Source organism: Leptidea sinapis, chromosome 46, assembly GCF_905404315.1.
Source record: "Leptidea sinapis chromosome 46, ilLepSina1.1, whole genome shotgun sequence".
Classification (NCBI taxonomy): domain Eukaryota; kingdom Metazoa; phylum Arthropoda; class Insecta; order Lepidoptera; family Pieridae; genus Leptidea; species Leptidea sinapis.
Genome location: NC_066310.1, coordinates 5,015,527 through 5,041,857, shown reverse-complemented (window position 1 = coordinate 5,041,857; position 26,331 = coordinate 5,015,527). Strand labels below are relative to the sequence as shown.

General features: G+C 36.5%; 1 protein-coding gene across 1 annotated transcript in view; it reads left to right on the top strand.

The window, feature by feature from the left end:
* Positions 1–24,270, top strand: part of LOC126977918 (atrial natriuretic peptide receptor 1-like) — a 66,698-nt gene extending 42,428 nt beyond the window's left edge. The window contains exons 5-11 of the mRNA XM_050826606.1: positions 3,579–3,698; positions 10,428–10,537; positions 12,200–12,388; positions 13,946–14,081; positions 16,814–16,905; positions 17,741–17,882; positions 24,150–24,270. Coding sequence (XP_050682563.1) covers positions 3,579–3,698; positions 10,428–10,537; positions 12,200–12,388; positions 13,946–14,081; positions 16,814–16,905; positions 17,741–17,882; positions 24,150–24,157 — 797 coding nt within the window. The 3' untranslated portion in view covers positions 24,158–24,270. The remainder of the gene's footprint in view (positions 1–3,578; positions 3,699–10,427; positions 10,538–12,199; positions 12,389–13,945; positions 14,082–16,813; positions 16,906–17,740; positions 17,883–24,149) is intronic.
* The last annotated feature ends 2,061 nt before the right edge of the window (positions 24,271–26,331 follow it).

The following is a 26,331-nucleotide window of genomic DNA, read 5'->3' as shown; positions in this document are numbered from 1 at the left end:
AACAGCCCGTCCTAGTAATAACCTAATATCATCCATTTCTGATTAAATATACAAATAAACTAAGTAATAATGAAAGAATTATTTATTTTAGTAGTAATTTACATTTTGTATAGTGCAATTATTAAAATTCACTAGAATATTATGTTCTTTTGCAGTGTTTAAAATATCCGGTGGTGTGCTGTCAAAACTTGAATCTCTCATTTTTTCAAGAAAAATGGCGGGGTTTCAAATAACCTACTTTTTTTTACGGCGCGCCACGTTCTGGTAGTGTGGAACGCGCGTAAACATTTTTTTTTTAATTAATTCATACAGATATCACGCATCGAACAATAAGAATGTGGCTGTTTGTTGAAACTCTTTGCGCATGAAGGGATCGAAAAAAAACCAAGGAGTGTTGTTATGAAATTCAGTACACCATTACAACACTCGTTTGGATGATGTAATGGTTATTAGGACATTGGGTGTTTTAATGTTGGTAATAAGCTAACTGTTTCAAAATCTTTAATAGAGGATTTAAAGCACGGGTGTAGATAAACCTACTTTTTGATCAAGACACATTTGTTGAATTGCTAGAAAATCTAACTTAGAATAGACTTGACGATGAAACATAATATTTAATGTGATTATAGTTGCAGATTCTGGAAAATTCCGAAGTAACAAAATATATATACGAGTTGTTTGCAGGTCCGATTACCTAATACTAAATTAATACCTACATAATCGCTGAAAAAGGATGTAAATTCTACGTGATAAGAGGCGGGTCTGCCTGAGTAAAAACTTGAAAATTGGCTTAGTATGAAACGTGCAGTGATTTAATATAAGTTTGAAATTGTAGTATTTATTGGCGACGAAGTATAATCCAGCTAAGTTTGAAAGCAAATAGTTGCTTAAAACGTAGTGGATATAGGTTATCTCCGTTTTTTACAAGATTACAGCTGTCATATGTCAATCTATCAATGACTGCGCGTTTCATACAATCGTGTGAATCAGTTTTTCCTTAAAGAGTTTTGATAGGCTGGCGAAATCTATAAATAACCTGTGAGGCGATACGTTTAACACAGCTGTGTATCTATATACTTACTATAATTCTAGTAACTTATTATTAAAAGGCTTAACAAGGCATTTATTTTCTCAAAATTGATTCCTTTAGAATTCTTTTTGATGTCATTCCTATTACTACTACCGTTTCGGATACAAATGGTGCGCTGAGACAGAAGAACCGGCGCAAGAAACCCTTTCAGCATTCTTTTTTGCGCTCTTTTCAATAAAATATACAATATTGTACTGTCATTGCTTTTGCTATAAAACAATCATGATCTAGTCCCAGGCTGTCCGATCACTTAGATATTCAGGAGTAGTAGGATTTACGACAGAGCCATTTTTATTATAAACTATTTAAATTTATTTATAGATACTGCTTGAACAGTGGCTGGGACTTTATTATAAAAGTGTATACATTTACCCTTAAAGCTATTAATCTATCTTATGAAGCCTACCAGAATGATTTAAAAACAATCCCTTATTTCTAGTGTTATAATAATGAAAATCACCATTAAAAGAATGAACAGTCATAATATTTATTTCATTAAATTTTTCTTTGAGAAACTGTATAGATATAGATTTATATCCTCATATTTGTACAATGTGTATATTTATTATTCAAACAAAACAAATCTTACAACTATATTTACAAACTACGACTACATAAAATTAAAACTATCATTACGTGGAAGAATCTGGCAAGAATACTGGAAGCATTACCGCGTTGGATCGCAAGGCTGATCCGTTGACCGAAATAGCTGCCAGCGCTTGGGTTTCCAGTAGCCTTATTGAGGCGCGAAGATAGTATTTTGAACATTCTCCGCGCCTCTGGGCCCCACGGGTCAAGTGTCTTGACACCAAACGGCACAAAGATGCATGACTCACTGAGACCATCATATTTGCGACACTTGCTGTCTTTGGCAGTCGAAGCAGCAGCCCCAGCACCAACTGACGTAACTTGGACATGAGAAGGAGTCAGAGTGTCGACGCAAGTGGCGTCCCGCACCAGCGCCCTTCCCCGTGCCCAAGCCACCAGCGTCATTCCATCAGGACGCTTGCCATCGCGGCAGATAATACCATTTGGCTCTAGAACAGCTGGTATATTAAGAGCGGCAAATGCCCTGCGGATGACTTCATTAATTCTGGCGTGACGACTGATACGGCCTGACGATTTTAGGCAGGATGATTTATATTTATTTATTTCTATATACACATACAGTGTATGTGTATATAGAAATAGGACACATTGAAAACTTTCTCAAAAATTGAACATAACGAGTAACAAGGACTTCTTTATGTTAAATGTATCGGAAAATCAGGTACACGTGTCTCGTATCGTTTTACGAATAAAATTGCTGTGTGTGATGTACGAATGACTTTATTATTATCTTACTTCTTTAAACGAGCAATTCTTGTATATATATCTGAATCTCGGAAACGGCTGCTACGATTTTAATGAAATTTAGTATACAGGTAGTTTCAGGGACAAGAAATTAATCTAGTTAATCTAGGTTTGAAAAATGTAGTTTAATCTGTGTTTTAATGAGAAACTGCTACATTAACATTAGAATACAAAGGTAAATTTCACCACTTTATACAAGACTATAATAGCTCGGATGGGGCATTGGGTAATCCGGAAAGCAGAAGACCTTTTGAAGAATTTAGATGTCCTACTAGGTCCTTTTTGGTTCACGTTTTGTACCTTCTTAAAAATCCGAGCAAGGCTCGGTCGTCCGGATATTATATCATGAATCTGTACCGATATTATATGTTAGTTAGACATTTTTCAAGTAAACTTTATAAAAGGCTTTAGGCTTAGTTTTTATTAGTCGTCTAAGAGCAAGAAACTATATCTAGATGTATAAATTATCTAAGCATATTTTTTTAGAGCTTGAATACATTGTTTGTATTGGATGCTTCGTAAACATGATGGTCGTGATTACTGTCATAATTAGAAATCGCACCCAACAGATACATATTTTTTATATAACAGGTCCACCTAGCACCTCAATCACAGCCATCATTCTCTTCGCACATAATATGTATTTGAATGCCTAATTTCTATAATGCCGTGCTATTTATTCTTTTTTAACTATTATTTATTTAAAAGATTTATTTGATTTTAAGTATTTACCTAGTTGCGGGCTAAAGCTAATAGAAATAGAAAATAGAGCTGTGCTCGGAGTTTCACTGCGAGATCGAATCAGAAATGAGGAGAAGAATCAGAGTTACCGACATAGTCCAAATTATTGCGAAACTGAAGTAGCAGTGGGCAGGGCAGTTCGACGGACAGATGGCAGTTGGGGCAGTAAAGTCCTCGAATGGCGACCACGTACCGGAAGACGCTGTACTGGTAGGCCCTCCACAAGATGGACCGACGATCTGGTCAATAAATTATACGTTGGATGAAGGCAGCGCAGGACTGATCGTCGTGGAAATCTTTGGAGGAGGCCTTTGTCCAGCAGTGGACGTCTTCCGGCTGATGATGATTATGATGATGGGCTCAAGTTCGTTTATTAATTTAAGTGTTTTTTCAGGTAAAAGTTTAGAGTGGGGATTAAGGAAAGAGGGATTGTTGAAAGCGGTCAGAGAGTTGGATGGGAACGAGCGGGAATCGTGCGAGGCCTTGTTACGGGATGTCAGTATGTACGCACGGGGTAAGCAATCACTAATAGCCTAAACACATAGTCGGATTTGGTCCGGCTGAACCATTGGACGCGGTGTGGTGCCGAGCCATTTTCGGCGGTATATCGTATTGTCCACCGCAAATTTGCACGATTGCACGCCAGACCAATTGGTCAGTTTCATCCATCAAAATTAAATTATGAAAGTATATTATTTATAGAGTTTTTACCATAACAAATGCAAATTCAATACTAATTTGTTATAAAAAACATGCGAATTATTAATGTTTGCAAATTTAAAATCCTGGATGTCACGTGACCGAAAACGCCAACCACCATTTTGTGACGTTACTATAGAAGAAACAATTTGTTTTTAGCAACACACTAACGATATGGACTATGAAAGGTCATTTTTATTTTCAATAAAGTTTGCGCCGTACATTTGACGTTTCTTTGTTTATGTTATTGTGACGTCACGATCATGGCGGCTTCCTTTTTAGCGCGATATTTGTCGTTTAAATTTAATACAATTTTTCTTAGGATTAAGTGGAATTATTTTGAGGAAATAAAAATACCAATTGGCTATATAATTTTTACGATCGTTTTAGGATATATTAAAAAAAAATCGAAGAATATAACCTATTGGTGCGAGACGACTGCGCCCACCGGACCGTCCGTCGTTCCGGACGTACCAATCCGACCATGTGTTTGGGCTATAACTTAGGTATAAAACTGATACCTCAATAATGATATCTTGATAGCGACTTCAAACCCAATTCATACTCCAGCAACACCTGGATATGTGGCTTTTGTCCACTGTACAGTTTTTAAAGAACTTTATTCTCCGTACAACAAAACTGAGGAATGAGTTTCTTTGTGCGTTGTTTTTAGGTCAATAGGATGCGTCTTAAAAAACGTATGCTTACACCATAGAAATAAGAAGATAATAGAAATGTTGTAAACGTAAGCCTTATTCATAATAAAACGCTTTTCGAAGGTATAAAGCTATATTAGTTAAAACGTGTTTTAAGCCTATCGAACGTTCGATAAAATTCCTTATTCATATTCGTTAGATAAATCTCCCATAACTAATACGTCTCTATAGTACGCAATGTTGCCATTTCGTACTATACTATAGAGCGTTTTAGCTCTAATATGCGATTGTGAATACCATTTCTTACCAAGCGTATGTTAGACACGTTTTTAAATCTCCGCTACTTAGCGGATGATTCTTCATTGATTGATGACTTCATCATGAATAAGACAGTTACCCCCTTATTCATAATGGTCCGCTAACATAAAACAGCCGCTAAGGAGTGTTTTTTCTCATTCTGACTTAGGTCAATAGAAGAAGACAGAGTGAGAATTAGCAATGCTTTAAGTTAGCAGACTATTATGAATAAGGGAGTTAGAGTATACTAGGGTATTAAGCACCTGACAGGCCGATAATGACAAATTTGATTTATCTATGTGTATCATTTTTGATAGACAAATCGGCAATATCACTGAAATTTTATTTATGAAAATAACGGACGAGACGAGCAGGACGTTCAGTTGATGGTAATTGATACGCCCTGCCCATTACAACGCATGCCGCTCAGGATTCTTAAAAAACTCAAAAATTCTGAGCGGCACTACAATTGTGCTTGTCATCTTGAGACATAAAATGTTAAGTCTCATTTGCCCAGTGATTTCACTAGGTACGGCGCCCTTCAGACAGAAACACAATAACTGCTTTACAGCAGAAATAGGCGCCGGTGTGGTACCCATAATCTAGCCGGCATCCTGTGTAAATGAGCCTCCCACTGTTAAATGTAATATAATAATCTGAAATACAAATAATCCTTTCAATATATCGTATTTATTTATCGGCGAGTGTAATACCGTGTCCAGTGGTTCGTACGTAATGTGTAAACAGACAGACGGCTATGCTTCGTACGCGTGACATTGAACATGAACTGACATGAACAAATGTTCGCTCCGTTAACGTTATTTCCTCACTGTTATTGGATCTCTGTCTGAAGATACATTAATACTTTTACGGCCATTTTTAACAACCTATCTATTATACTAAAAATAATAGTAAAAAAAAAACTAAAAGCACGCTTTATATAAAATTCAATTAAAAAATAGAAAATAAATTTAAATTGAAAATAGTGTAAAAAAAAAATATTGTAAAAAAAGCGTGGGGTGTTGAAGAATTATTATTTTAATAATATCTTAAAAAGCAACCCACGCTTTTTTTACAGTATTTTTTTTTTTAGTTGAATTTTATATAAAGCATGCTTTTTAGTTTTTTTTAACTATTATTTAGTTTTAATTTTTTAGTTAAATTTTCTATAAAAGCGTATTTTTAAAACTATTAAGTACTTTAACATCAATTCCTGCCTTATCGACTATAGATGAATATTATATAAATTAATAAAAATCATATTTTGCAAATTGAAAAATTTAATAATTTTATCAAATTAGTGTAATGTCATCGGTCTTCGATAAATCTACAAAGTTTGAACGAAATCTAGCCAATTAAAGTGGGTCAAAATCGCGCCCAAAGAAGTCGGTTACAAACATACAGGTGAAGCTAATATAAAGCGTATAAAAACACTTTTACGTACCACTTGAATGGAATATAGTATATTATATTATTTCACTATAATCACAAATATATACAAGTAACGCTAAATGTTTTATAACAATAGGGCGGTCGGGTGACCAGCAGCCAGCACACGTCAGATACTTTCGACTGTCCCAAAAAGAAGTGCCCAATAGCTGAGAGCCATTCGTAATAGTTACCTAATAGTAATACGAAACTGACAACTTCATTATAAAGTGACAGCACTAAGATCTTAAACAGATTTTAAAAATATACTAAATATTATAATAACTAAAACAGTATGATATTAACAGGTTACAAATGATTCTATTAATTTTATCATAACTGAATGTTGTTATGCTAATTGGAATACAAATGATTTAAGTTTTATTTAGTGTTAATTCCGCCAATATTTGTTTTTAAACAATTCAACACGTGTTTCGCCTCTACACGAGGCATCCTCAGGACGTGTTAGTCTCGTGCCAGATTTTGGATTGCATATTTACAAGCACACGCACATAAGAGTCGCGCGTCAAGATGACTTGGAGTATCTGTAATTGGTTTGTTTTTTACGCTTTCCCGCCTTGGCTATTCAACCGTTTTTAAAATTTTGCATAATTATTGTCTAGGTAGGGGTAGAGAAAAATTATTAAGTACGGGGCAGCCATCTTGGATTTCGAAAATGATCTCACATTCATTGAACGCCATTTTGAGGCCTTTGAAAATGATTCTCTTTCCTTTCATAGCTTTCTTTCACTACAATTCGTTATAGACCTCGACCTAAAATTTAACACTGAGTGGGCGAGACAAGGTTATAGGCCAACAGTTAACTGATATTTTTAGCGTTTAGATGATTGAATTGTAAATCTAGGTTAATAACCAAAGCTTACTATATAAATGCTGAATATATGAGTAATAAGAACCTTTGAATATATACAAATGATTTAATTTGTCTTTAGTGTTAATTCGCCAATATTTGTTTTTTTTAAACCATTCAACCATACGTGCTTCGCCTCTACACGAGGCATCCTCAGGACGTGTTGTCTCGCCAAAATCTGGCACGAGACTGCTTTTTTTTTGTTTTTTTTTTTTTTAAATAAGGTATAGAATATGAATTACGTGTTCATAATATTAAAATTCATATAATTCTATTCAAAATATGATTTAAAATCACTTACTGAACATTTATTATTGAATTAGGCGTTACTTTGCGGAAATCCATAATTATACATTGCAGTCTCGTGCCAGATTTTGGCGAGACAACACGTCCTGAGGATGCCTCGTGTGGAGGCGAAACACGTGTCGAATTGTTTTAAAAAAACAAATATTGGCGGAATTAACACTAAGGAAAACTTAAATCATTTGTATTATTATGGATTTCCGCAAAGTAACTCCTAATTCAATAAATTTTCTTTGAATATATGTATATTATACCTGTTATTACACAAATAAAATTTGAAACACAAAATCTTATGAACGAAGCGGGAATCGAACCCACTACCTCCGGCGTTCCGTGCCGATTAAATAAACTGAGTTAACAGTTCGAGTAAATTCTTGTATGCTTTGTTCAACTCTCAGGTTGTGGCTTCATCTACAGGATCTATTTTACAGTTGATAACCTGCTCAACCCCAATATTTGCATATTAGGAAATTGACTTGAGATATCTCTCTTGTAATAGTCGCTCTGTTTATGCCTGTTATTGCTTTGTAAATTCGAAACACCAAATCATTATATTGGATTTGTTTAAGTACTTAGATTATATTATATACAGACTTACAATATAATAGCGTAAAGACCAGAGGGAGGCTCATTTGCACAGGATACAGGCTATATTATGCAGCTGTGCTAAGTAGTCATGTATAAGCATTACTGTATTTCGGTCTGAAGGGCGCCGCGGTCGTAGCTAGTGAAATTACTGGGCAAATTAGACTTAACATCTTATGTCTCAAGGTGACGAGCGCAGTTGTAGTTCCACTCAGAAGTTTTGGATTTTCAAGAATCCTGCGGCACTGCATTATACTATAGGGCAGGGCGTATCAATTCCCATGAAAGTCCTGTTCGTCTCATCCGTTATTGTCATAAAAAAAGAACAAACAAAGCATGTGAGAGAGAAGAACATCACGAAAGCAGCTACAGCAAGATAGAAAAAGTAAACTAATCTATTAAACTGTAACCCTTTATGATTGAAAAGTCGTAAAAAGTCAGCCACGCTTGGAATAATTAGCTCCTTAGTATTTCGAATACTAAACCACTAACTAACGCATACATTAACAAATCAAAATTGTTCTCGTATTATCGGGCTGTCGGGTTGTCTAGACACTAGTATATTCCTCGTAAGACCTGATATAGTCTAGTACCTATGAAAATTGTCATGTATTTTTTATGGAATAGGAGGACAAACGAGCGTACGGGTCACCTGGTGTTAAGTGATCACCGCCGCCCACATTCTCTTGCAACATCAGAGGAATCACAAGAGCGTTGCCGGCCTTTTAGGAAGGTGTACGCGCTTTTTTTGAAGGTACCCATGTCGTATCGTCCCGGAAACACCGCACAAGGAAGCTCATTTCACAGCGTTGTAGTACGTGGAAGAAAGCTTCTTGAAAACCGCACTGTGGAGGACCGCCACACATCCAGATGGTGGGGATGATATCCTAACTTGTGGCGTGTCGTGCGAAGGTGGAATTTGGCGGCAGGAATCAGGTTAAACAGCTCTTCGGAACACTCCCCGTGATAAATGCGGTAGAAGACACACAATGAAGCGATGTCTCTACGCAACGCCAAGTGATGCAGCCGTTCGCAGAGCACTGGGTCCCCGACAATTCGAGCTGCTCTGCGTTGCACGCGGTCAAATGGATCGAGCTGATACTGGGGTACGCCAGACCAGAGATGACAGCAATACTCCATGTGTGGCCGGACCTGCGCTTTGTTAAGCGCTAGAATGTGGGCCGGCTTGAATGTCGCTTACTGTTAATCTTTTTGATTTATGTTACTTAAAATATTTTCGATATTATATTATGACTGTGATAAAATGGAGGTATAACCTACCCTTCATCAATAATTTTTTTGCTCATAAACCTAATGGGTTTTTTTTTTATGAAAATAAGGGACGAGACTAGCACGACGTTCAGCTTATGGTAATTGATACGCCTTGCCCATTACAATGCAGTACCGCTCAGGATTCTTGAAAAACCCCAAAAATTCTGAGCGGCACTACAAATGCGCTCGTCACCTTGAGTCATAAGATGTTAAGTCTGATTTGCCCAGTAATTTCACTAGCTACGGCGCCCTTCAGACCGAAACACAATAATGCTTACACATTACTGCTCTACGGCAGAAATAGGCACCGTAGTTGAAAAATGATTGACCTGTATTGAAAAATGATTTTAATTTTCTTTTTATGGTGTTTTGGTCTGAGCTTCTTACTACCAATGCTCGAAATAAATAAAACTACTTATTATTTATGTAACCCGACATTTGCACTTGTGGCGACTTTTGCAGGAAAAAGTTTATGACATATTGAAAATGTATAAAGATACGAAAGAGCTTTTCAAAGCCTATTTGAATAAAAAAAATACGGGTTGCACTCCGGGAGTGCCGGCAGAAGTGAAAACATGAACATTAACGTTGTGCATTTTTAAATATTTTGGAATGCACACGGTCCTCCACAGTGCGGTTTTCAAGGAGCTTTCTTCCTCGTACCACGAAGCTGTGGAATGAGCTTCCTTGTGCGGTGTTTCCGGGACGATACGACATGGGTACCTTCAAGAAAAGCGCGTACACCTTCCTTAAAGGCCGGCAACGCTCTTGTGATACCTCTGGTGTTGCAGGAGAGTGTGGGCGGCGGTGATCACTTAACGCCAGGTGACCCGTACGCTCGTTGGTCCTCCTATTCCATAAAAAAAAAGTATAAAAGTAGCATTAGCATTTATGTGGTTAAAACACATAAAAAATATTTAACATTTAAAAGTTTTTGTCTCAGATAAATCAACCTCCATCCATAATTTCAACGACTGTCTTACGAATTTTAGATCAGGTCACGTGTCCTGCCGCGAGTTTAACATTTTATACCCAATCCCAAGAAAAGTAATCAACGCCGCTAACGAAGTTTTCAATTCAAAAATAGAATGTTATTATTATCTATGACTGATTTTATAATCTTTGTGTACAGTTGTAATACTAAGCGTGCGTGGTTCGCTGGTACGAGAATTCCTGTTGGCTGCTCACTCCTTGGGTATGACGCGTGGAGAATGGGCCTTCCTGGATGTGGAGATATTTCAGGTGAGGATCGCGACTGCAACCTATTGATTATTATTTGTAAATGTCTACAACAATCAAACGATATAGCGTGGCTGAGGAGTGATTCCAAACTTTAAAAAAATGCAGTGAAATATAAAATGAAAAATACGCTGTTGAATTAATAGCAGTGAATAACACTAACTGATGTACAAAAGTACTCAACAGTGATATTTTGTATTAAGCAGACAGTTCTCTGGTTCTAGTGCTGTCCCGGTAAACGTTATTTTGCACATATAAATTAAGTACCCCGCGCCCGCTCATTGTATGGATTGTCATATGTAATGAAATATTATTGGATGAATTATTATAACATCATTTCGGAACATCACATAAGTAATCTAGTACACACACTTCTTCCATGCCACGCCGTAGCCGTCAGAACTCGCAGGTAAATACTGAATAGCGCCCACGTAAGAGCGTAGGCACTGACACTTCTTCCACGACGCGCCGTAGCCGACAAAACTCGTAGGTGAAGAACGCCCACGTAAGAGCTTAGGCACTGTCACTTCTTCCACGGCGCGCCGTAGCCGTCAGAATTCGTAGGTGAATAACACCCACGTAAGAGCGTAGGCAATGATACTTCTACGACGCCGCGCCGTATCCGACAGAACTCGTAGTTGAATAACACCCACGTAAGAGCGTAGGCACTGTCACTTCTTCCACGGCGCGCCGTAGCCGTCAGAATTCGTAGGTGAATAAGACCCACGTAAGAGCGTAGGCAATGACACTTCTACGACGCCGCGCCGTATCCGACAGAACTCGTGGTTGAATAACACCCACGTAAGAGCGTAGGCACTGTCACTTCTTCCACGACGCGCCGTAGCCGTCAGAACTCGTAGGTGAATAGCGCCCACGTAAGAGCGTAGGCACTGACACTTATTCCACGCCGCGCCGTATCCGTCAGAACTCGTAGGTGAATAGCACCCACGTGAGAGCGTAGGCACTGACAATTCTTCCACGACGCGCCGTAGCCATCAGAACTCGTAGGTGAATAGCGCCCACGTAAGGATGATTAAAATTTTGCTTCCTAAATGTGTAATATCTTTGTTTGAAAATGTCAATTACCTACTTTAATTTTATTTATTTTTTATTTTTACGGTTAAGTAGCTTGTGTTCATTTAATTTCGCCATTGCAGCGCCACGCTGTATATGATAATAATTTTGTGTCTTCATTTCATTATTCGGAATTTTTTTAATGATGAATTAAATATGGAATATTTCAGTATGAGAATGGAAATCTAAGAGAGGAAATTATAAATGTGCTGTATTTATTGTGTACCACAAATGTATGTGCGTGCTTAGGGGTGTGGCAATTACCACGTGAAGGCGGAGCGGTTTTGTGCTAAGAAATTAAATCTTTTAAAGCACAGGACGGAACGATCTACCTGGTATATCTTTGTTCTTCTCTTGCAAGTGGTATTAGCGGTGTCTTTTTCGTGTGTCAACGCAGACAGACTGGCGTTGTGATCACTCGCGTGGTGCCATGGACAAACTGCCATTGCTCTTGCACCGGAGGCTTTTCTCTGGCCAGCCTTCCACCAGGTGAAGTAGGTCGTGAAGACGGATAACGCTTAGGTATGAGAAGGATGGATGTGTAAGGAATAAGGTATGGTATATTATTATTATGTATCCGTTATGATGCAGGGGGGGTACTGGGGGGAGACTGGATGGGCAGCGGGTGACGAACGTGACGCTGCAGCCCGAGCGGCCTACGAGGCCCTGCTGCGGGTGTCACTCAAGCTGCCCACAGGAGACCGCTTTGATGAGTTCGCAGACAGAGTACGGGCACGAGCTAGGCTTCATTATAACTACACCTTCTCAGACGGAGAAGAGGTACGTGAAACAAAGGATGCTTTCCCAGTGGCAGGCTCCTTTGCACAGGATGCCGGCTAGATTATGGGTACCACAACGGCGCCTATTTCTGACGTGAAGCAATTATGTGTAAGCATTACTGCGGTTCGGTCTGAAGGGCGCCCTAGCAAGTGAAATTACTGGGCAAATGAGACTTGACACCTTATGTCTCAAGGTGACGAGCGCAGTTGTAGTACCGCTCAGATTTGAGTTTTTCAATAATCTTGAGCGTTGCTGCATTGTAATGGGGCAGGGCGTATCAATTACCATCAGCTGAACGTCCTGCTCGTCTCGTCCCTTATTTTCAATTGCAATTGCGGAAACAGTAATTCCAAAAGTTTTATCCTGCGTACCCTTAGTGGGTAAACATACTGTCTTATTCATACACGCAATGTAAAGTTACTCAAAGTTTAAAATTACTTCTCCTTGTCATGTAATTCTGTAGTGACATACATAAAGAAAAATAGTTTTAAATGTGGAATAACTTTACTTAGCATTTATTAATAACACAGTTATTGTTATTAATTGATACAGGTATAATTAAGTACCTTTAAAAGTATTGTTATTTGATATTATTACGTGCCAGTACTATATCATTCGTAAAACACGAGTATAATTCAACAATTATATTTTGTTAGACATCACAGCAGTTAATAATATGCTCCTTAAATAGGTGTAAAAGTCACTCTTACAATGTTTCCTTAACATGCCAAAAGAATTACAACATCGAAACTTTTTGTTAAATTTTTAGTTAGATAATAAAATATCGTAATATTATCGATTCATCACAATGACGTTCTATACATACGGACATATCATTCGCAGTCTGATAACGGAACGGCAAAAGTGTGCTTAAAGACAATGTAAGATCACTTTTCTCCTCAGTCGTGTGTCAACTGTCACTGTCCGAATAATCAGGTTCTAAATTCAACATACGTAACCTGATTTGAATAAATATTTTACACTGCTGTTTATTGACCAAGAATATTTTAAGCAGCTGGAGTAAATGAGGCAATGTATAGATGTAATTTGTGGCATGTTTATATGTTATACGAGGAGATTTGTCTATATGTATAGAACGTTATCACTGACCTGTTTATATACCACTGGACAGGCTGTTCCATATATTTGACAGCAAATTATTGTGCCTATTTGAAGCGCCACTCGCGAGCGTCCAGAGAACTAATTTTGACGTATAATACAAATGGCTGCGAGAGAAGCGTACAGTACTCTGAAGTATTTTTGCATTTTGTATTAATTTCGTTCGTTTTCCGTGCTATTTATACTTCAAGCATCAACGTCATAAAGTACACAATTTTGTTGTTGTAAATAGTTTCCCACCATCTATCGATGTTTGCTGAGGTTGTCAACACTAGTTTTAGTACCGCAGACTCTCGCTATGGCCAACAGCGTCAAATTGATATTCGCCAAATCAAACAGGCACAAAAGCACTTTGACAGCCGCCAGTCCAGTGGTAGATAGTAGAGATCAGTGAACGTCATTCATTCATCATTACTACTACAGATAATGTTACTCTAGGTAAATTTCTTCATCGGCGCGTTTTACGACGGCGTGTATCTGCTTGGTATGGCGCTGAACGAGACATTGACAGAAGGCGGTGATATCCGGAACGGAAGGAACATTACGCGTCGAATGTGGGGTCGAGATTTTCACGGTATTTTACGTAATCTGTTAGTTCATCTTTCTCATTGCGCCATTAACTAACTAATACTACGCCCAAGTGGGCGTACTCGAGCCAGTCTCGAACAATGTGTGACGTTGACGTGCCACATCAGTAAGAATTTTGTATTTTATCAATTTCAATGGAAAATAACACGAAGCGTATGTTACAAAATTTGAAAGATGCCACGCACACAAGCATCTAATAGTTGCCGTTATGAAAAAGCTATTGTTTTTAGGAATTTTGGTATCTAGTTGGAGCGCAGCGGAGATCAATCCTTAATCTTAGCACGATCCATTCAATTTGAGAACATAACGGGATTTTTAATAATATTTTCTTTAAGAATAAGGTCTGCTAATTCTCTTGGGGCAATTTATGATGGAATTAAATTCTAATTGGTTAATAGGGTTTGTTAGATTCTAAGTATCAACTAAATATTAGTGGTTAAAGTAGGTATGAAATTGCCAATTTGTACTGAAAAATTGTTTTTTTTTGTAATTTAACCTTTTTATTTAATCAAAATAATTACTATTACTATCTATACATTGCTGCCATATAATAGGAAGATCATTTATGCCTTTGCGATAGAACTGTGGTGATCTAGATTCGACAATCTGTGTGAAAGCAAGCCACCTGAGAAGAAAACTATTTATCATGTAGAAAATTGTCCAAATCACGAAGCAAGATCTGGCGAATACGGAGGGTAACGAATGATTTCTACTATTGACAGTTAAAACGCTTTCCCGTGCATGTATGTACTGAGGTCTCATTATCATGGAGCAATAATGGTGAAGATCTGGGCTGTTTCACTGCTAGTTTTGCTATCATTGTTCGGAGTTCGGCACAGTAGACATCTGCCGTAATTGCTTTACCAAATTGGAAAAAGCTATAGTTAATAACACCATGCTGAGACCACCAAACAGTTGCCATTACCTTTTTATTGGTAGGACACTGTTGCGGCGTTCGAACTGGGGTCAGCTAATTGCAATTTTCGCTTACCGTTATCGTAAAGAATCCATTTTTCATCGCATATCACAATTCGATCTCAATATTCCTTCATTTCTGTATCCATTCAACAAGGCAACACAAGTTTCGACACGCTTTTCTTTCCGCAGACCAGTCAAATCATGAAGCACCCATTTTTCATATTTTTTTATTTTATTGATTTGACGCAAATGAGTCAATATTGTTGGTAAGGTAACGTTAAACTATGCCGCTAAGTCCTGGGTAGTTTGGTTCGGATCGGCTTCCACCATCTCTTTCAATTCATTGTATTCATGACGACCTATTTCGCCGAGTGGTTAGCGATCCTACCTACTAAGCTAGAGGTCCCGGGTTCGAATCCCGGTAGGGGGCAAGCATTTATATGATGAATATGGATTTTTTTTTTATGGAATAGGAGGACAAACGAGCGTACGGGTCACCTGGTGTTAAGTGATCATCGCCGCTTACATTCTCTTGCAACACCAGAGGAATCACAAGAGCGTTGCCGGCGTTTAAGGAAGGTGTACCTACGCGCTTTTTTTGAAGGTACCCATGTCCTATCGTCCCGGAAACACCGCACGAGGAAGTTCATTCCACAGCTTAGTAGTACGAGGAAGAAAGCTCCTTGAAAACCGCACTGTGGAGGACCGCCACACATCCAGATGGTGGGGATGATATCCTAAATTGTGGCGTGTCGTCCGAAGATGGAATTCGGCGGCAGGTAACAGGTTAAAAAAAGTTCTCTCCGAGTCATGGATGTTTAAATGTATTTATGTATGATTATATGTGATTATGTATGTTTAAGTAAGTATATTGCATTAAATATGTCGTTGTCTTGCAATCCTTAACACTCGCTATATGCCTAATTTGGGGCGAGATAATTTGTGTTAAAGTGTGTCAATATTATAATTCTCTTTATTCTCTTCTCTCTCTTTATTGTTATTCACCTCTCTTCCTCGTGGTTCGTTCTTCAAATCAAAGTTTCCATCACGAAAGCGTGTAAACCAAAATTGCACGGTGCATTAATTAGTAGACCCCTCTACAAACTCAACATTGATGTTGCGAGCTGTTTCAGCCGCGTTAGTTCCGCGTGGGAAGTCGATAATCGAATGTCGCATATTTTTTAAAAGAAGAACTTCGCAAGTAGCATGTGAAAAAAGTTTAAATCAAAAATCTCAAGCCATGAAGGTTCTATGTCAATTCGAAGTACTTATTACAATAAAACGGGAATTTCATACTTAAACCCCTAGTATTATAATTATTATTTGGTAGGTAGGTACGTATAGTTTAGATATGGAAAATAAATATGAGTTCCAAAAGTAACATATACCAAAGTAAAGCCGTTTTATTTACGAAAGGGAATTAAAAAAAGCATTATGAAGAATTTATAATTAATTTCTGTGTTCGCATAATAAAAATAACTTTACATAAAAGCAAAACGTTATCTAAAGTCCAAATAGATACAGCTCCTTTTGAGACACATGAAATATGTCACACAAAAGTTGCTAGTTAATATTTATAACTGAATAAATACATTTTAAGGTGCCGTAATGCAAAAAGAGGAATTCTCATTTTTAATAATGAGAATTTCTCTTTTCCTTTACACATGAAATAAGCTTTTATGTCGATGAATGCTAATGCTCTTGAGTGTTAATGGTCCCTTGATTTTATTAAGTAAATAATTAAGGGATTTCCAGATTCTAATGCAAATGTTTGAAAGTTTCCTCTTTAAATATCGTCAGGAATAACGGGACACGTGCGCATCGACGCAGTGGGAGACCGGGACGCCGATTATGCTATCCTTGATTTGGATCCTGTTACAGGAAAATTTGAGGTAATTCTATATTTTTGTGAAATGGCATGAATAAGGAGCTCTGTAACGACGGGTAGTTGAACTTTATTTTATTTATTTTGAGCGGAACAAATAAGTCACTATTGAAATTCATAAAATATTTATACATTTTCGATTCCCAAGTGTATGTTTATAATCGATTCATCTTGTATAAACTTAAATAAGAAAGTCACACTTATTTTAACAGAATAATTAATGTGGAAAATTATGAGTAGGTACATAATTAAAAAAATAAGAAGGAATCCCATGAAAAACAAAAATCATTTTTTGCTTCGAAATTTAAAAATAAATTTATATAAAATAAAAAGTGAACTAATTATTTTGAAATTAAAAAATAAATTTATTATTTTGTGTTTTTAGCTTTTAGTTTGGACACAAACATCGTGTTTATTAAAATACTTTAATTATTAATAAATTATTAATTTAATTTCCCTTGCATAAAGATTATTTGAGTTTGATATCTGAACAAAAATTATTTAAGGATGTGGGTATATATTATATTGTATATTTAATAAAGCTCTATTAGAGATTATATTAAATAAATTAAAATTTGCTATACTATAATCTTAATTAATAATATGTATTAAGTTTAAAATAAAGTATATATAATACTTCAAAACAAAATCGAAATAATAATTTATATTTAAATACTTCTATTTGTACTCCCCCTTAACCCGCGAAAATTGGCCAATAGTATTTAAGGCAACTTAATTTGAATTCGTATACATAAACTGTTTTATTAAACTCAGTTTAAAGTGTCATTTGTGAAATACGATATCATTATGCCCTGGCTTATGTTCTTGGAAATTCCCAACAGGTGGTAGCTTTCTATCACGGACTAAACAGCAGTTATAAGCCAGTGGCTGGCAAGGCGATACATTGGCCGGGAGGTCGACGCGCCCCGCCTCCTGATAAGCCGAGATGTGGTTTCCTGGGGACGGACCCGATATGCCAGGGTGGTAAGTGCCAACAAATAAAATATACATTCTAACACTTTACCTTATCATATAATACAATAGATTAATTGCTTGTATTTTATATTGAAATATCTACTTATAACAGTAATCCAAATTACTCTCCGTCTTTTTGTTTGGGCTTATCTCCAAAACGGTTGAACTTATGACAAAACTTTCACTGGCTGACAGGCAAATCTAAACAAGTCCCTTAAACTACGTTTACTTAATATGAATTGGAGTTCCTCTGTTCAAAAAAGGGAGCGTACCAAAGATGCATAATATGCATAATTTCAAAAATATCTTTATTTTTGAAATTATGCATATTACGTAGAAAGATGCATAATTTCAAAAATATCTTTATTTATACTAAATTTTTTAAGAAAAGCTATTTCATATTTTTTTATGGAAGTGATCACTTGATAAGTCGTAGCTCTAAGAAGCCTTAAAAATAAAAGCGAATACTTATGAACACCGCTTGTTAAAACTTACAAATGTTGCTGTACAATATGCGTATTGCCGCTGTGACGTAATCCCTGAGAAAGTCCATATTAAATTATTTTAATTGGATAAGTTTTATCTCGGAAGCTCGGGGTTAATTAATAATTATGATATTTCACGCGGCTCAGAGGCGCAGACAGTTATAATATACTGTTTCATTGGCTTGGCTGTATTCCTTACACTTGCAGTTACGGCCTCATATTTTGCCTACAAGTAAGTATTTTATTATATAGTTTTATATGTATATTATATGACGACCCCAGTGGGTAGTGACCCTGCCTACTGCTTAGAGATCCAGGGTTCGAATCCCGGTAGATGCAAATATTTATATGATGAATATGTGTGTTTGTCTCCGTGTCATGGATGTTTATATGTATTTTTGTATGTTTAAGTAGTATATTGTCATAAATATATCGCTGTCTTGTGCCCATAGTAGGCATTGCCCCAAACTAGGCATAAGAATGTGCCTGTTTGTGTAAAATTTGTGTTAAAGTGTGTCAATATTTTTAGTATTACAGTCAGTCCATTTTTTTTTATGGAATAGGAGGACAAACGAGCGTACGGGTCACCTCTTGTTAAGTGATCACCGCCGCCCACAATCTCTTGCAACACCAGAGGAATCACAGGAGCGTTGCCGGCCTTTAAGGAAGGTGTACAAGCTTTTTTTGAAGGTACCCATGTCGTATCGTCCCGGAAACACCGCACAAGGAAGCTCATTCCACAGCTTTGTAGTACGTGGAAGAAAGCTCCTTGAAAACCGCACTGTGGAGGACCGCCACACATCCAGATGGTGAGGATGATATCCTAACTTGTGGCGTGTCGTGCGAATTATATTAAAACGTATTTTAATACCAGTGCCATTTTCACTAGATGACGGACAGTTCAGTCTCATTCAATACATGAAATAAAGTGATCAGGGCGCCCTAAAGATTGGTTCGGTTAGCAGATAAAAAATTACGATTTAATTTATTCAAAAAATTTTATTTAAAAATTGAAATCGTCAATATTATGTTAGACGTAGACAAATGATAGATATATTATTCATGAGTGTTATTACCAATGGAGTACTATACACATATAACAACATGTCATTTGCAGTTTGAAAGCGGAAAGGCAAAAGTATGCTTAAAGACAATCTAAGCACATTTTACCCCTTATTCTTGTGTCAATTACTGTCACTGTCCGAATCGGGTTCTAAATTCAACATACCTAAGCTGAACTGTATATTCAAATTCAAATTCAAAAACACTTTATTCATGTAGGTCACGGATATGACACTTATGAATGTCAAAAAAAAAAAAATATTGTTTCTTATTGAATTTACCGCTACTTCGTAAAGAGTTGAGCTAATGAGAAGGAAAAGGAAGAAACTCATTGCCACTCTTTTAAGTCAAGTCATTTCAAATACAATATATGCAAAGTGAGTAAATGTGATATAGTGAATTAATGTTTTACATTGCTGCTTATTGAGCAAGAATGTTTTGAGCAACTGGAGTAAATGCGGCAATGTATAGATATAGCAGTAGTCGTGGGTTATTATGGTGTAATTTGTGGTATCTTCCATATTTCGGCTTCGTTTTTATACCACTTGATTTGTCTATATGTATAGAAAGTAATTGGTTATAGCCAGGTTATAACCAATAGAAATATAAATAAAAAGGTAATAGAAATGATGTGGGCAATTGCTTAATATAGGGTATGTTCCGATATGCACTGCGAGCACTGCCCAGTGCTATCACTGTAGAAGAATACGTATGGACTGCCAGTATACTGCCGCAGTACCCTAGGGAAATATATGACGTCATAAATCGTGCCCATATTTTACTGTGAGCACTGGCGTTCTCGAGGTAAGGTACTCGCAGTACTTTGATCACGTGATCAGTCAAAACCACTCGAGTGCCTAACGTTTTATAAACCATACCTACAGTTTAATCCCAAATATTTTTAATGAACTAGCAAACTTTAATGCACTCATTTCAATGCTGCGACAAAAAATGCGGCTGACAGTATACGGGATTGCGTTCCGTTTTAAATAGTAACCAATATAACTGGCTATTAAGGAACGGCTTCACAGTATACTAACTTGACGTCTCACTGTACAGTGGTCGCAGTGCATATCGGAACATACCCATAGGCATATACATTAAAATGCTACGTATACGCTTGTAATATACTGGATGTTGAGGGACTTATCCAGCAAAGCGACGGCAATACGTATAAATTAAAAATCTCATTGTGAACAACGATTATCATATATTTTATTTTAAAAGGCATACAAAATTATTTCCTCAAAATTGATTCCTTTACAACTCTTTTTTGATTGCACTTCAAAAACTACCACCACATTAAAAAAAATAGTTACAAAAAGACTAAAATATAATATTTTGATTGGCATAGTTTCAGGTTGTGCAAAAGGTGACTCTAAGTTTCACGTACGCCGTTTCAAATTATACTAAAACAGTACTTTCCCACTGGTGGCAGGAGTATGTCTCCTGGGAGGCTTTTTATTTATATTTATAGTTTGAGTATGTTTGTTGCATAATTTTATATTATACATTGCATATTATATTGTAATTGAAATGATTTGCAAATCGATGGAAATGTAAATCTTGATATAAAAGAGTGGCAATGAGTTTCTTGCTACTTCCTCTCATTAGCTCAACCCTTTACGAAGTAGCGGTAGATTCAATAAGAAAAATATCTTTTTGACATTCATAAGTGTCATTTCTGTGACATACATGAATAAAGTGATTTTGATTTGATTTGATTTATTTCTTTGGTCGTAACTAGACAATTTGCGTCTGTGAAGACATGCTTTTCCAACTTATAGTCTCGTCCTAGTTCATTTTATATATAGCCTATATAACATGAAAATAACTCCGCCAATTTGTATATACGTTTTTGCATAACAAAAAGTATTAATTCTGTATGTTTCTAAACAAAATGTATTTGTGTTTGTAAACAAAATCGTAATTATAATTCTGTGCGTATTATCTCCTAGCTCATAAAGCTATGCAGCCCGTTTGAAATCGTTGACATAATTTAATTACGATGCGAATGTAAATGCGATGAAATAACAATGTTATTAACAGTTGAGTTGATTTAATGAAACTGCTACTTTATTAGAATAGATATAATAACAATTATATCTTTAAGCGTTATTTTGCGGAAATCCGTAACTATCTTAATGTTATAAGTTGTTTTAAGTGTTAATTCGAATAAGATTTGTTAGTCTACGTTACCGACTTACCCGGCCGTCGCTCGTCTTCAAAATGCTTTTGGGAGAGAAGCACCTTGCTTGAGCACCGTGAGGCGATGGTTTGCTGAATTCGGGAGAGGTCGGGTTTCTTTACATGACAAATTTCGTGAAGGGCGGCCTTCAACTGCCGTCAACGAAAATAATGTGGCTAATGTTACAAGGCTAATTGAAGAAAACCCCGTTCGGTCGGGGATTAAGGTGGCTGCTTCGTAAGTGGAGGACTATGAACACAATACAGTATGTACAGTACTTTAACTGTATACAAGAACACATGGAATCGACGAACGCACACATACACACTATTGACACGGCCGCTAAGCAATCTTGGGAATCTAGCGAGTCTGGTCGCTGTCCAGGTTAAGGTCCAGGTTCCTTTGCACAGGATGCCAGCTAGATTATGGGTACCACAACGGCACCTATTTCTGCCGTGAAGCAGTAATGTGTAAGCATTATTGTGTTTCGGTCTGAAGGGTGCCGTAGCTAGTGAAATTACTGGGCAAATGAGACTGTCTCAAGGTGACTAGCGCAATTGTAGTGCCGCTCAGACTTTCTGGATTTTTCAATAATCCTGAGCGGTATCTTGTAATGTGCAGGGCGTATCAATTATCATCAACTCAACGTCTCGCTCGTCTCATCCCTTATTTCCAAAAAAAAAAGTGCCTGCGCTGCGGCGTCCGCGTCGTTAATATTTTTGTCTGTACCAACCCTAGCGCTCCGTCCAGACGTAGATATAAATTTTAAGGAGACCGCTGAGTAACGCTACTATTCCATTACTTGTACTGTGACTATAACCCCTAACTCTAAGCAGTGCGGGCAGGAGGTGCATTCTGCGTGTAGACCACCAAATCCTAGCGGAATGAACACTATAGATAAATCATAACATTTAGATAACATAGAATTAACTATGCTAATAATGAGAAATGCCTCAGTGTCTATAAATAGTAGATTGTTAACCTAGGGTCGAAAGAATCAATTCATGAGGTACCTATTTAGACGCCCGAACGCAACAAGGGCGGCTATAGTCCGAGTTGGAATTGATTCTTTTACCCGTGTTAGGCACTTGACTTTTCATTTCGAATATGAGGAAGATAAAAGTAGTTGTTGATCTAAACTATTTATTGATAATTTATACTAATATATAAAGCTGCAGTGTTTGTTCGTTTGTTCGTTTGTTTGTTTGTTTGTTTGAACGCGCTAATCTCTGGTACTACTGGTCCGATTTCAATGATTCTTTCAGTGTTGGGTAGTCCATTTATCGAGGAAGGCTATAGGCTATGTTTTTTTTTTTCAAAATTAGGGATCCGTAATAAAATTGGTATTTTGTAACACAAGGTGTCAAATCAAAAACCTATTTTTGCGTGCGCTGCAAAAACTATTGACAATAGAACAAAATGATGTACAGGCTATAATATAGGCAATATTTTATTACTTATAAAACTATCGCGTGAATTATACTTTATATGGCAAAACAACGTTTGCCGGGTCAGCTAGTATATAATAATATTAGTAGTACCTATTTACAATTAGTTGTCAAATTAGGACAATAATTTATGTCGACTTTTTAAATTTTAAATATGGAATTCACCGCGTAATTGTTGCGGCTTATTCCGCTCAAAGAATTTTACGCTGTGTTCACACTGGCTGTTTAGAAAGTCACATGGCCACAGCATATTTTTTTATGAGTTTGTATTTACATAAAACTCTACACAGCTGACAACAGTTCTATTTTCAAAGTTCATTCCGGCCCTTAGGTGGGAAGTAATTTGTATGAGTTTTTCCCTCTCTATGGACGGAAGCAGCATTTTCCACCCAATAATCAGATCAAAACAGCATTACTTTCCGAGTATGAGAAATGAAAAGTAGCTTTTCCAACTGTGGGTGTATTTGATAAAGGAAGTAACTAACCATACATATTATCTAGTAAATAAATGATTATAAATTTTTAACCATATCGCCTCTGTATTGATACCATGTCTGTGCATGCTACATTGAACTGGTTGTAAATTCCGACTTTCATTAGTGATTCAGAAAAATATAATTTCAATTTGTGCCACTTTTTAATAGTTTTATTATAATAGTCAGAGAAATGCTTCTTTTATATTTCATTGTTTTGAAATTATGTGCTGTTTACATTAAATTAATATTTTTATACCCACGGAACAGTTTCTGTTCTGTGATTATTACAATTGACTACAATTTGGAAAAATATATTTGTTCTCTTTTACTCTGAGTATACTGCAGTAGGAATTTCTAAATATGGATAGTAAATTTCATTAAGGCTTAAACAAGACATAAAAATTAAAGTTACAAGTGAAATTGTAGCCTCTTATGTATTATATTTTTTTAGATTCGAAATTTAATTTTAGAAGTACACTGAAATAATATACCACTTCTGCAATTAAGCCTTTTCGAAAGTTTATTCCTATGTTATAAATCATACGATTTTCGAAATTTTGAATGCAGAAAAAAAACCTTTGCATGTATTTTTTCATTTTATCATAAAGCAATTTCAGACAGGTGAGAATAGAAGCGGAGTTAAATAATACGGCGTGGCGGGTCAGACCGGAGGAGGTACTGGTGGAAGTTGCGACGGGCATTGGAGCCAGCCCCACGTTGCATAGCATTAATGAAGTTATTAAGGTTAGTATTTTTACGTAGGTAACGAAAATAGTAGATGTTCTACCTGATGGTAAAAGTCTGATCAAAACAGTTGAAAAACCTGATACGACTTTAATCAGACAAGTTATAAGAAACAAGAAAGGACCGAGAATGTAACAGCTATTCCTACAGGTTTATCCGATGATTATTTGCCGTTTATGCTGACTACCTGAAGCATTACGACTTAGATACTACATAATGCTTCAGGTTTAGAAGTAAAATATCATTGTGGACTCAGTCAAATGCTCTGGAGAAATCCCAAATATGCCTCATGCATTTTGTGACTCTCTCCAAGCGTCAAAGCATTAATTCTTGATAAGTCCCTAGTCAATTCAAATTGATTTTGTGAATTAAACGATTTTCAAAGTTTTACTAAAGACAGGCAGCACTAAAATCTGCCTTAATATGTCAAGGTCAAAAGAAATGCCTAGTTAAGGCGAAGTTTTAAAATCCACACGCTTACAATTGTTAGATAGACAATACGAATATAAAATATATATTTATTAGAAAACGACTGCCAATTCTTTACAATATTAATCGAATGACTCTATAGTTTTCAGGTTAATTTTATTTTAAAGGTTTATTTTAAATATTTTTGTACTACACTACGTTACTGGAGTGCAACGTGGCTTTGCTTCATGTTTTTTAAAGTTTAAGGTTGGCAACGCTCCTGTGATTCATCAGTGTTGGTGTTGCCAGAGAATGTGGGCGGCGGTGATCACTTAACACCAGGTGACCCGTAGCGTACGTCACCTGGTGTTAAGTGATCACGTTTGTCCTCCTATTCCATAAAAAATGTTTGAAAGATAACCTTAAAAAAATTATAGTAGCTATTTACATACATGTCAATTTCTTTATTGCAGTCTATGCTTGTATTTTATCTTTTAATAAACAAGGGAAAAACCAATTACGTTTATGAGAAATAGATTCTGTTGCTTCAAAATATTTATTTTTCCTGATAAATCTTATAAGCCACCAAATTCATCCAGAATTCTATAATCCGTCTGAAAGGGTTATGTAAATATTAGATAACTCTTTATATTGAGGCGGCAACAACAAACAAAGTAAGGTCTCACTTTTAAGTCTTTATTTTTGTAACAGATTGAAATAATTAAATCTGTCTCCTTATCTTGTTTCGTGACGGAGAATGAGCTCGCTGCAATCTTATAATTAGTGAACGTATAATTTTGCTTAGTAACAATTGAAAAGTTAAAACGTTTGTGATAAACCAACTTAGCTGCAATTTTGTGTGTGTGTGATTAAGGATTCTTGGAAGATACTTGGATTTCGATTTAATGTGGCATTATAATCGAATAATACTATAATCATTGAGATTCTTTCACAATTTCTACTACCCTCTTTTCGGACATTCATCTAAAAGTTCCCAATCGGTCTTCAAGACATGAACAGCCTTTCTCCATTCCAATTTGTCGTCAATACAACACCCTGTTACACGAAAATCGTGGACTATCTGACTTGCACATTATGTTTTTTTTTTTTATTTAAAATAAGGGATGAGATGAGCAGGACGTTAAGCTGAAGGTAATTTATACGCCCTGCTCTCAGGATTCTTGGAAACCTTAAGAATTCTGAACGCCGCTACAATTACGCTCGTCACCTTAAGATGTTAAGTCTCGTTTGCCCACTAGCTGCGGCGCCCTTCAGACCGATACACAGTAATGTTTAGAGATTATTGCTTCATGGCAGAAATGGGCGCCGTTGTGGTATGTGGTATACTCATATCATACCCGTTTCCTAAATACTTACTTAACAACGAGTATTTCTAATAAACATGCTGTATACACACATGGTGGAGTTGCAGCCTATGCCTGGCTGTACTTTATATATTAAACAAATATTTATATTCAATACTAGTATATGACGCAGCAAACGTTTTTTTGCGACTTAAATTAAGTACCCCACACCCGCTTATTGTGTGAAATGTCTTAATACTCGTATGTAACAAAATATCCTTCCCTAGCTATAAAGATAGGTACTACTTAGTCAAAAAATATATGTTCCGGATAAGGAAACAAG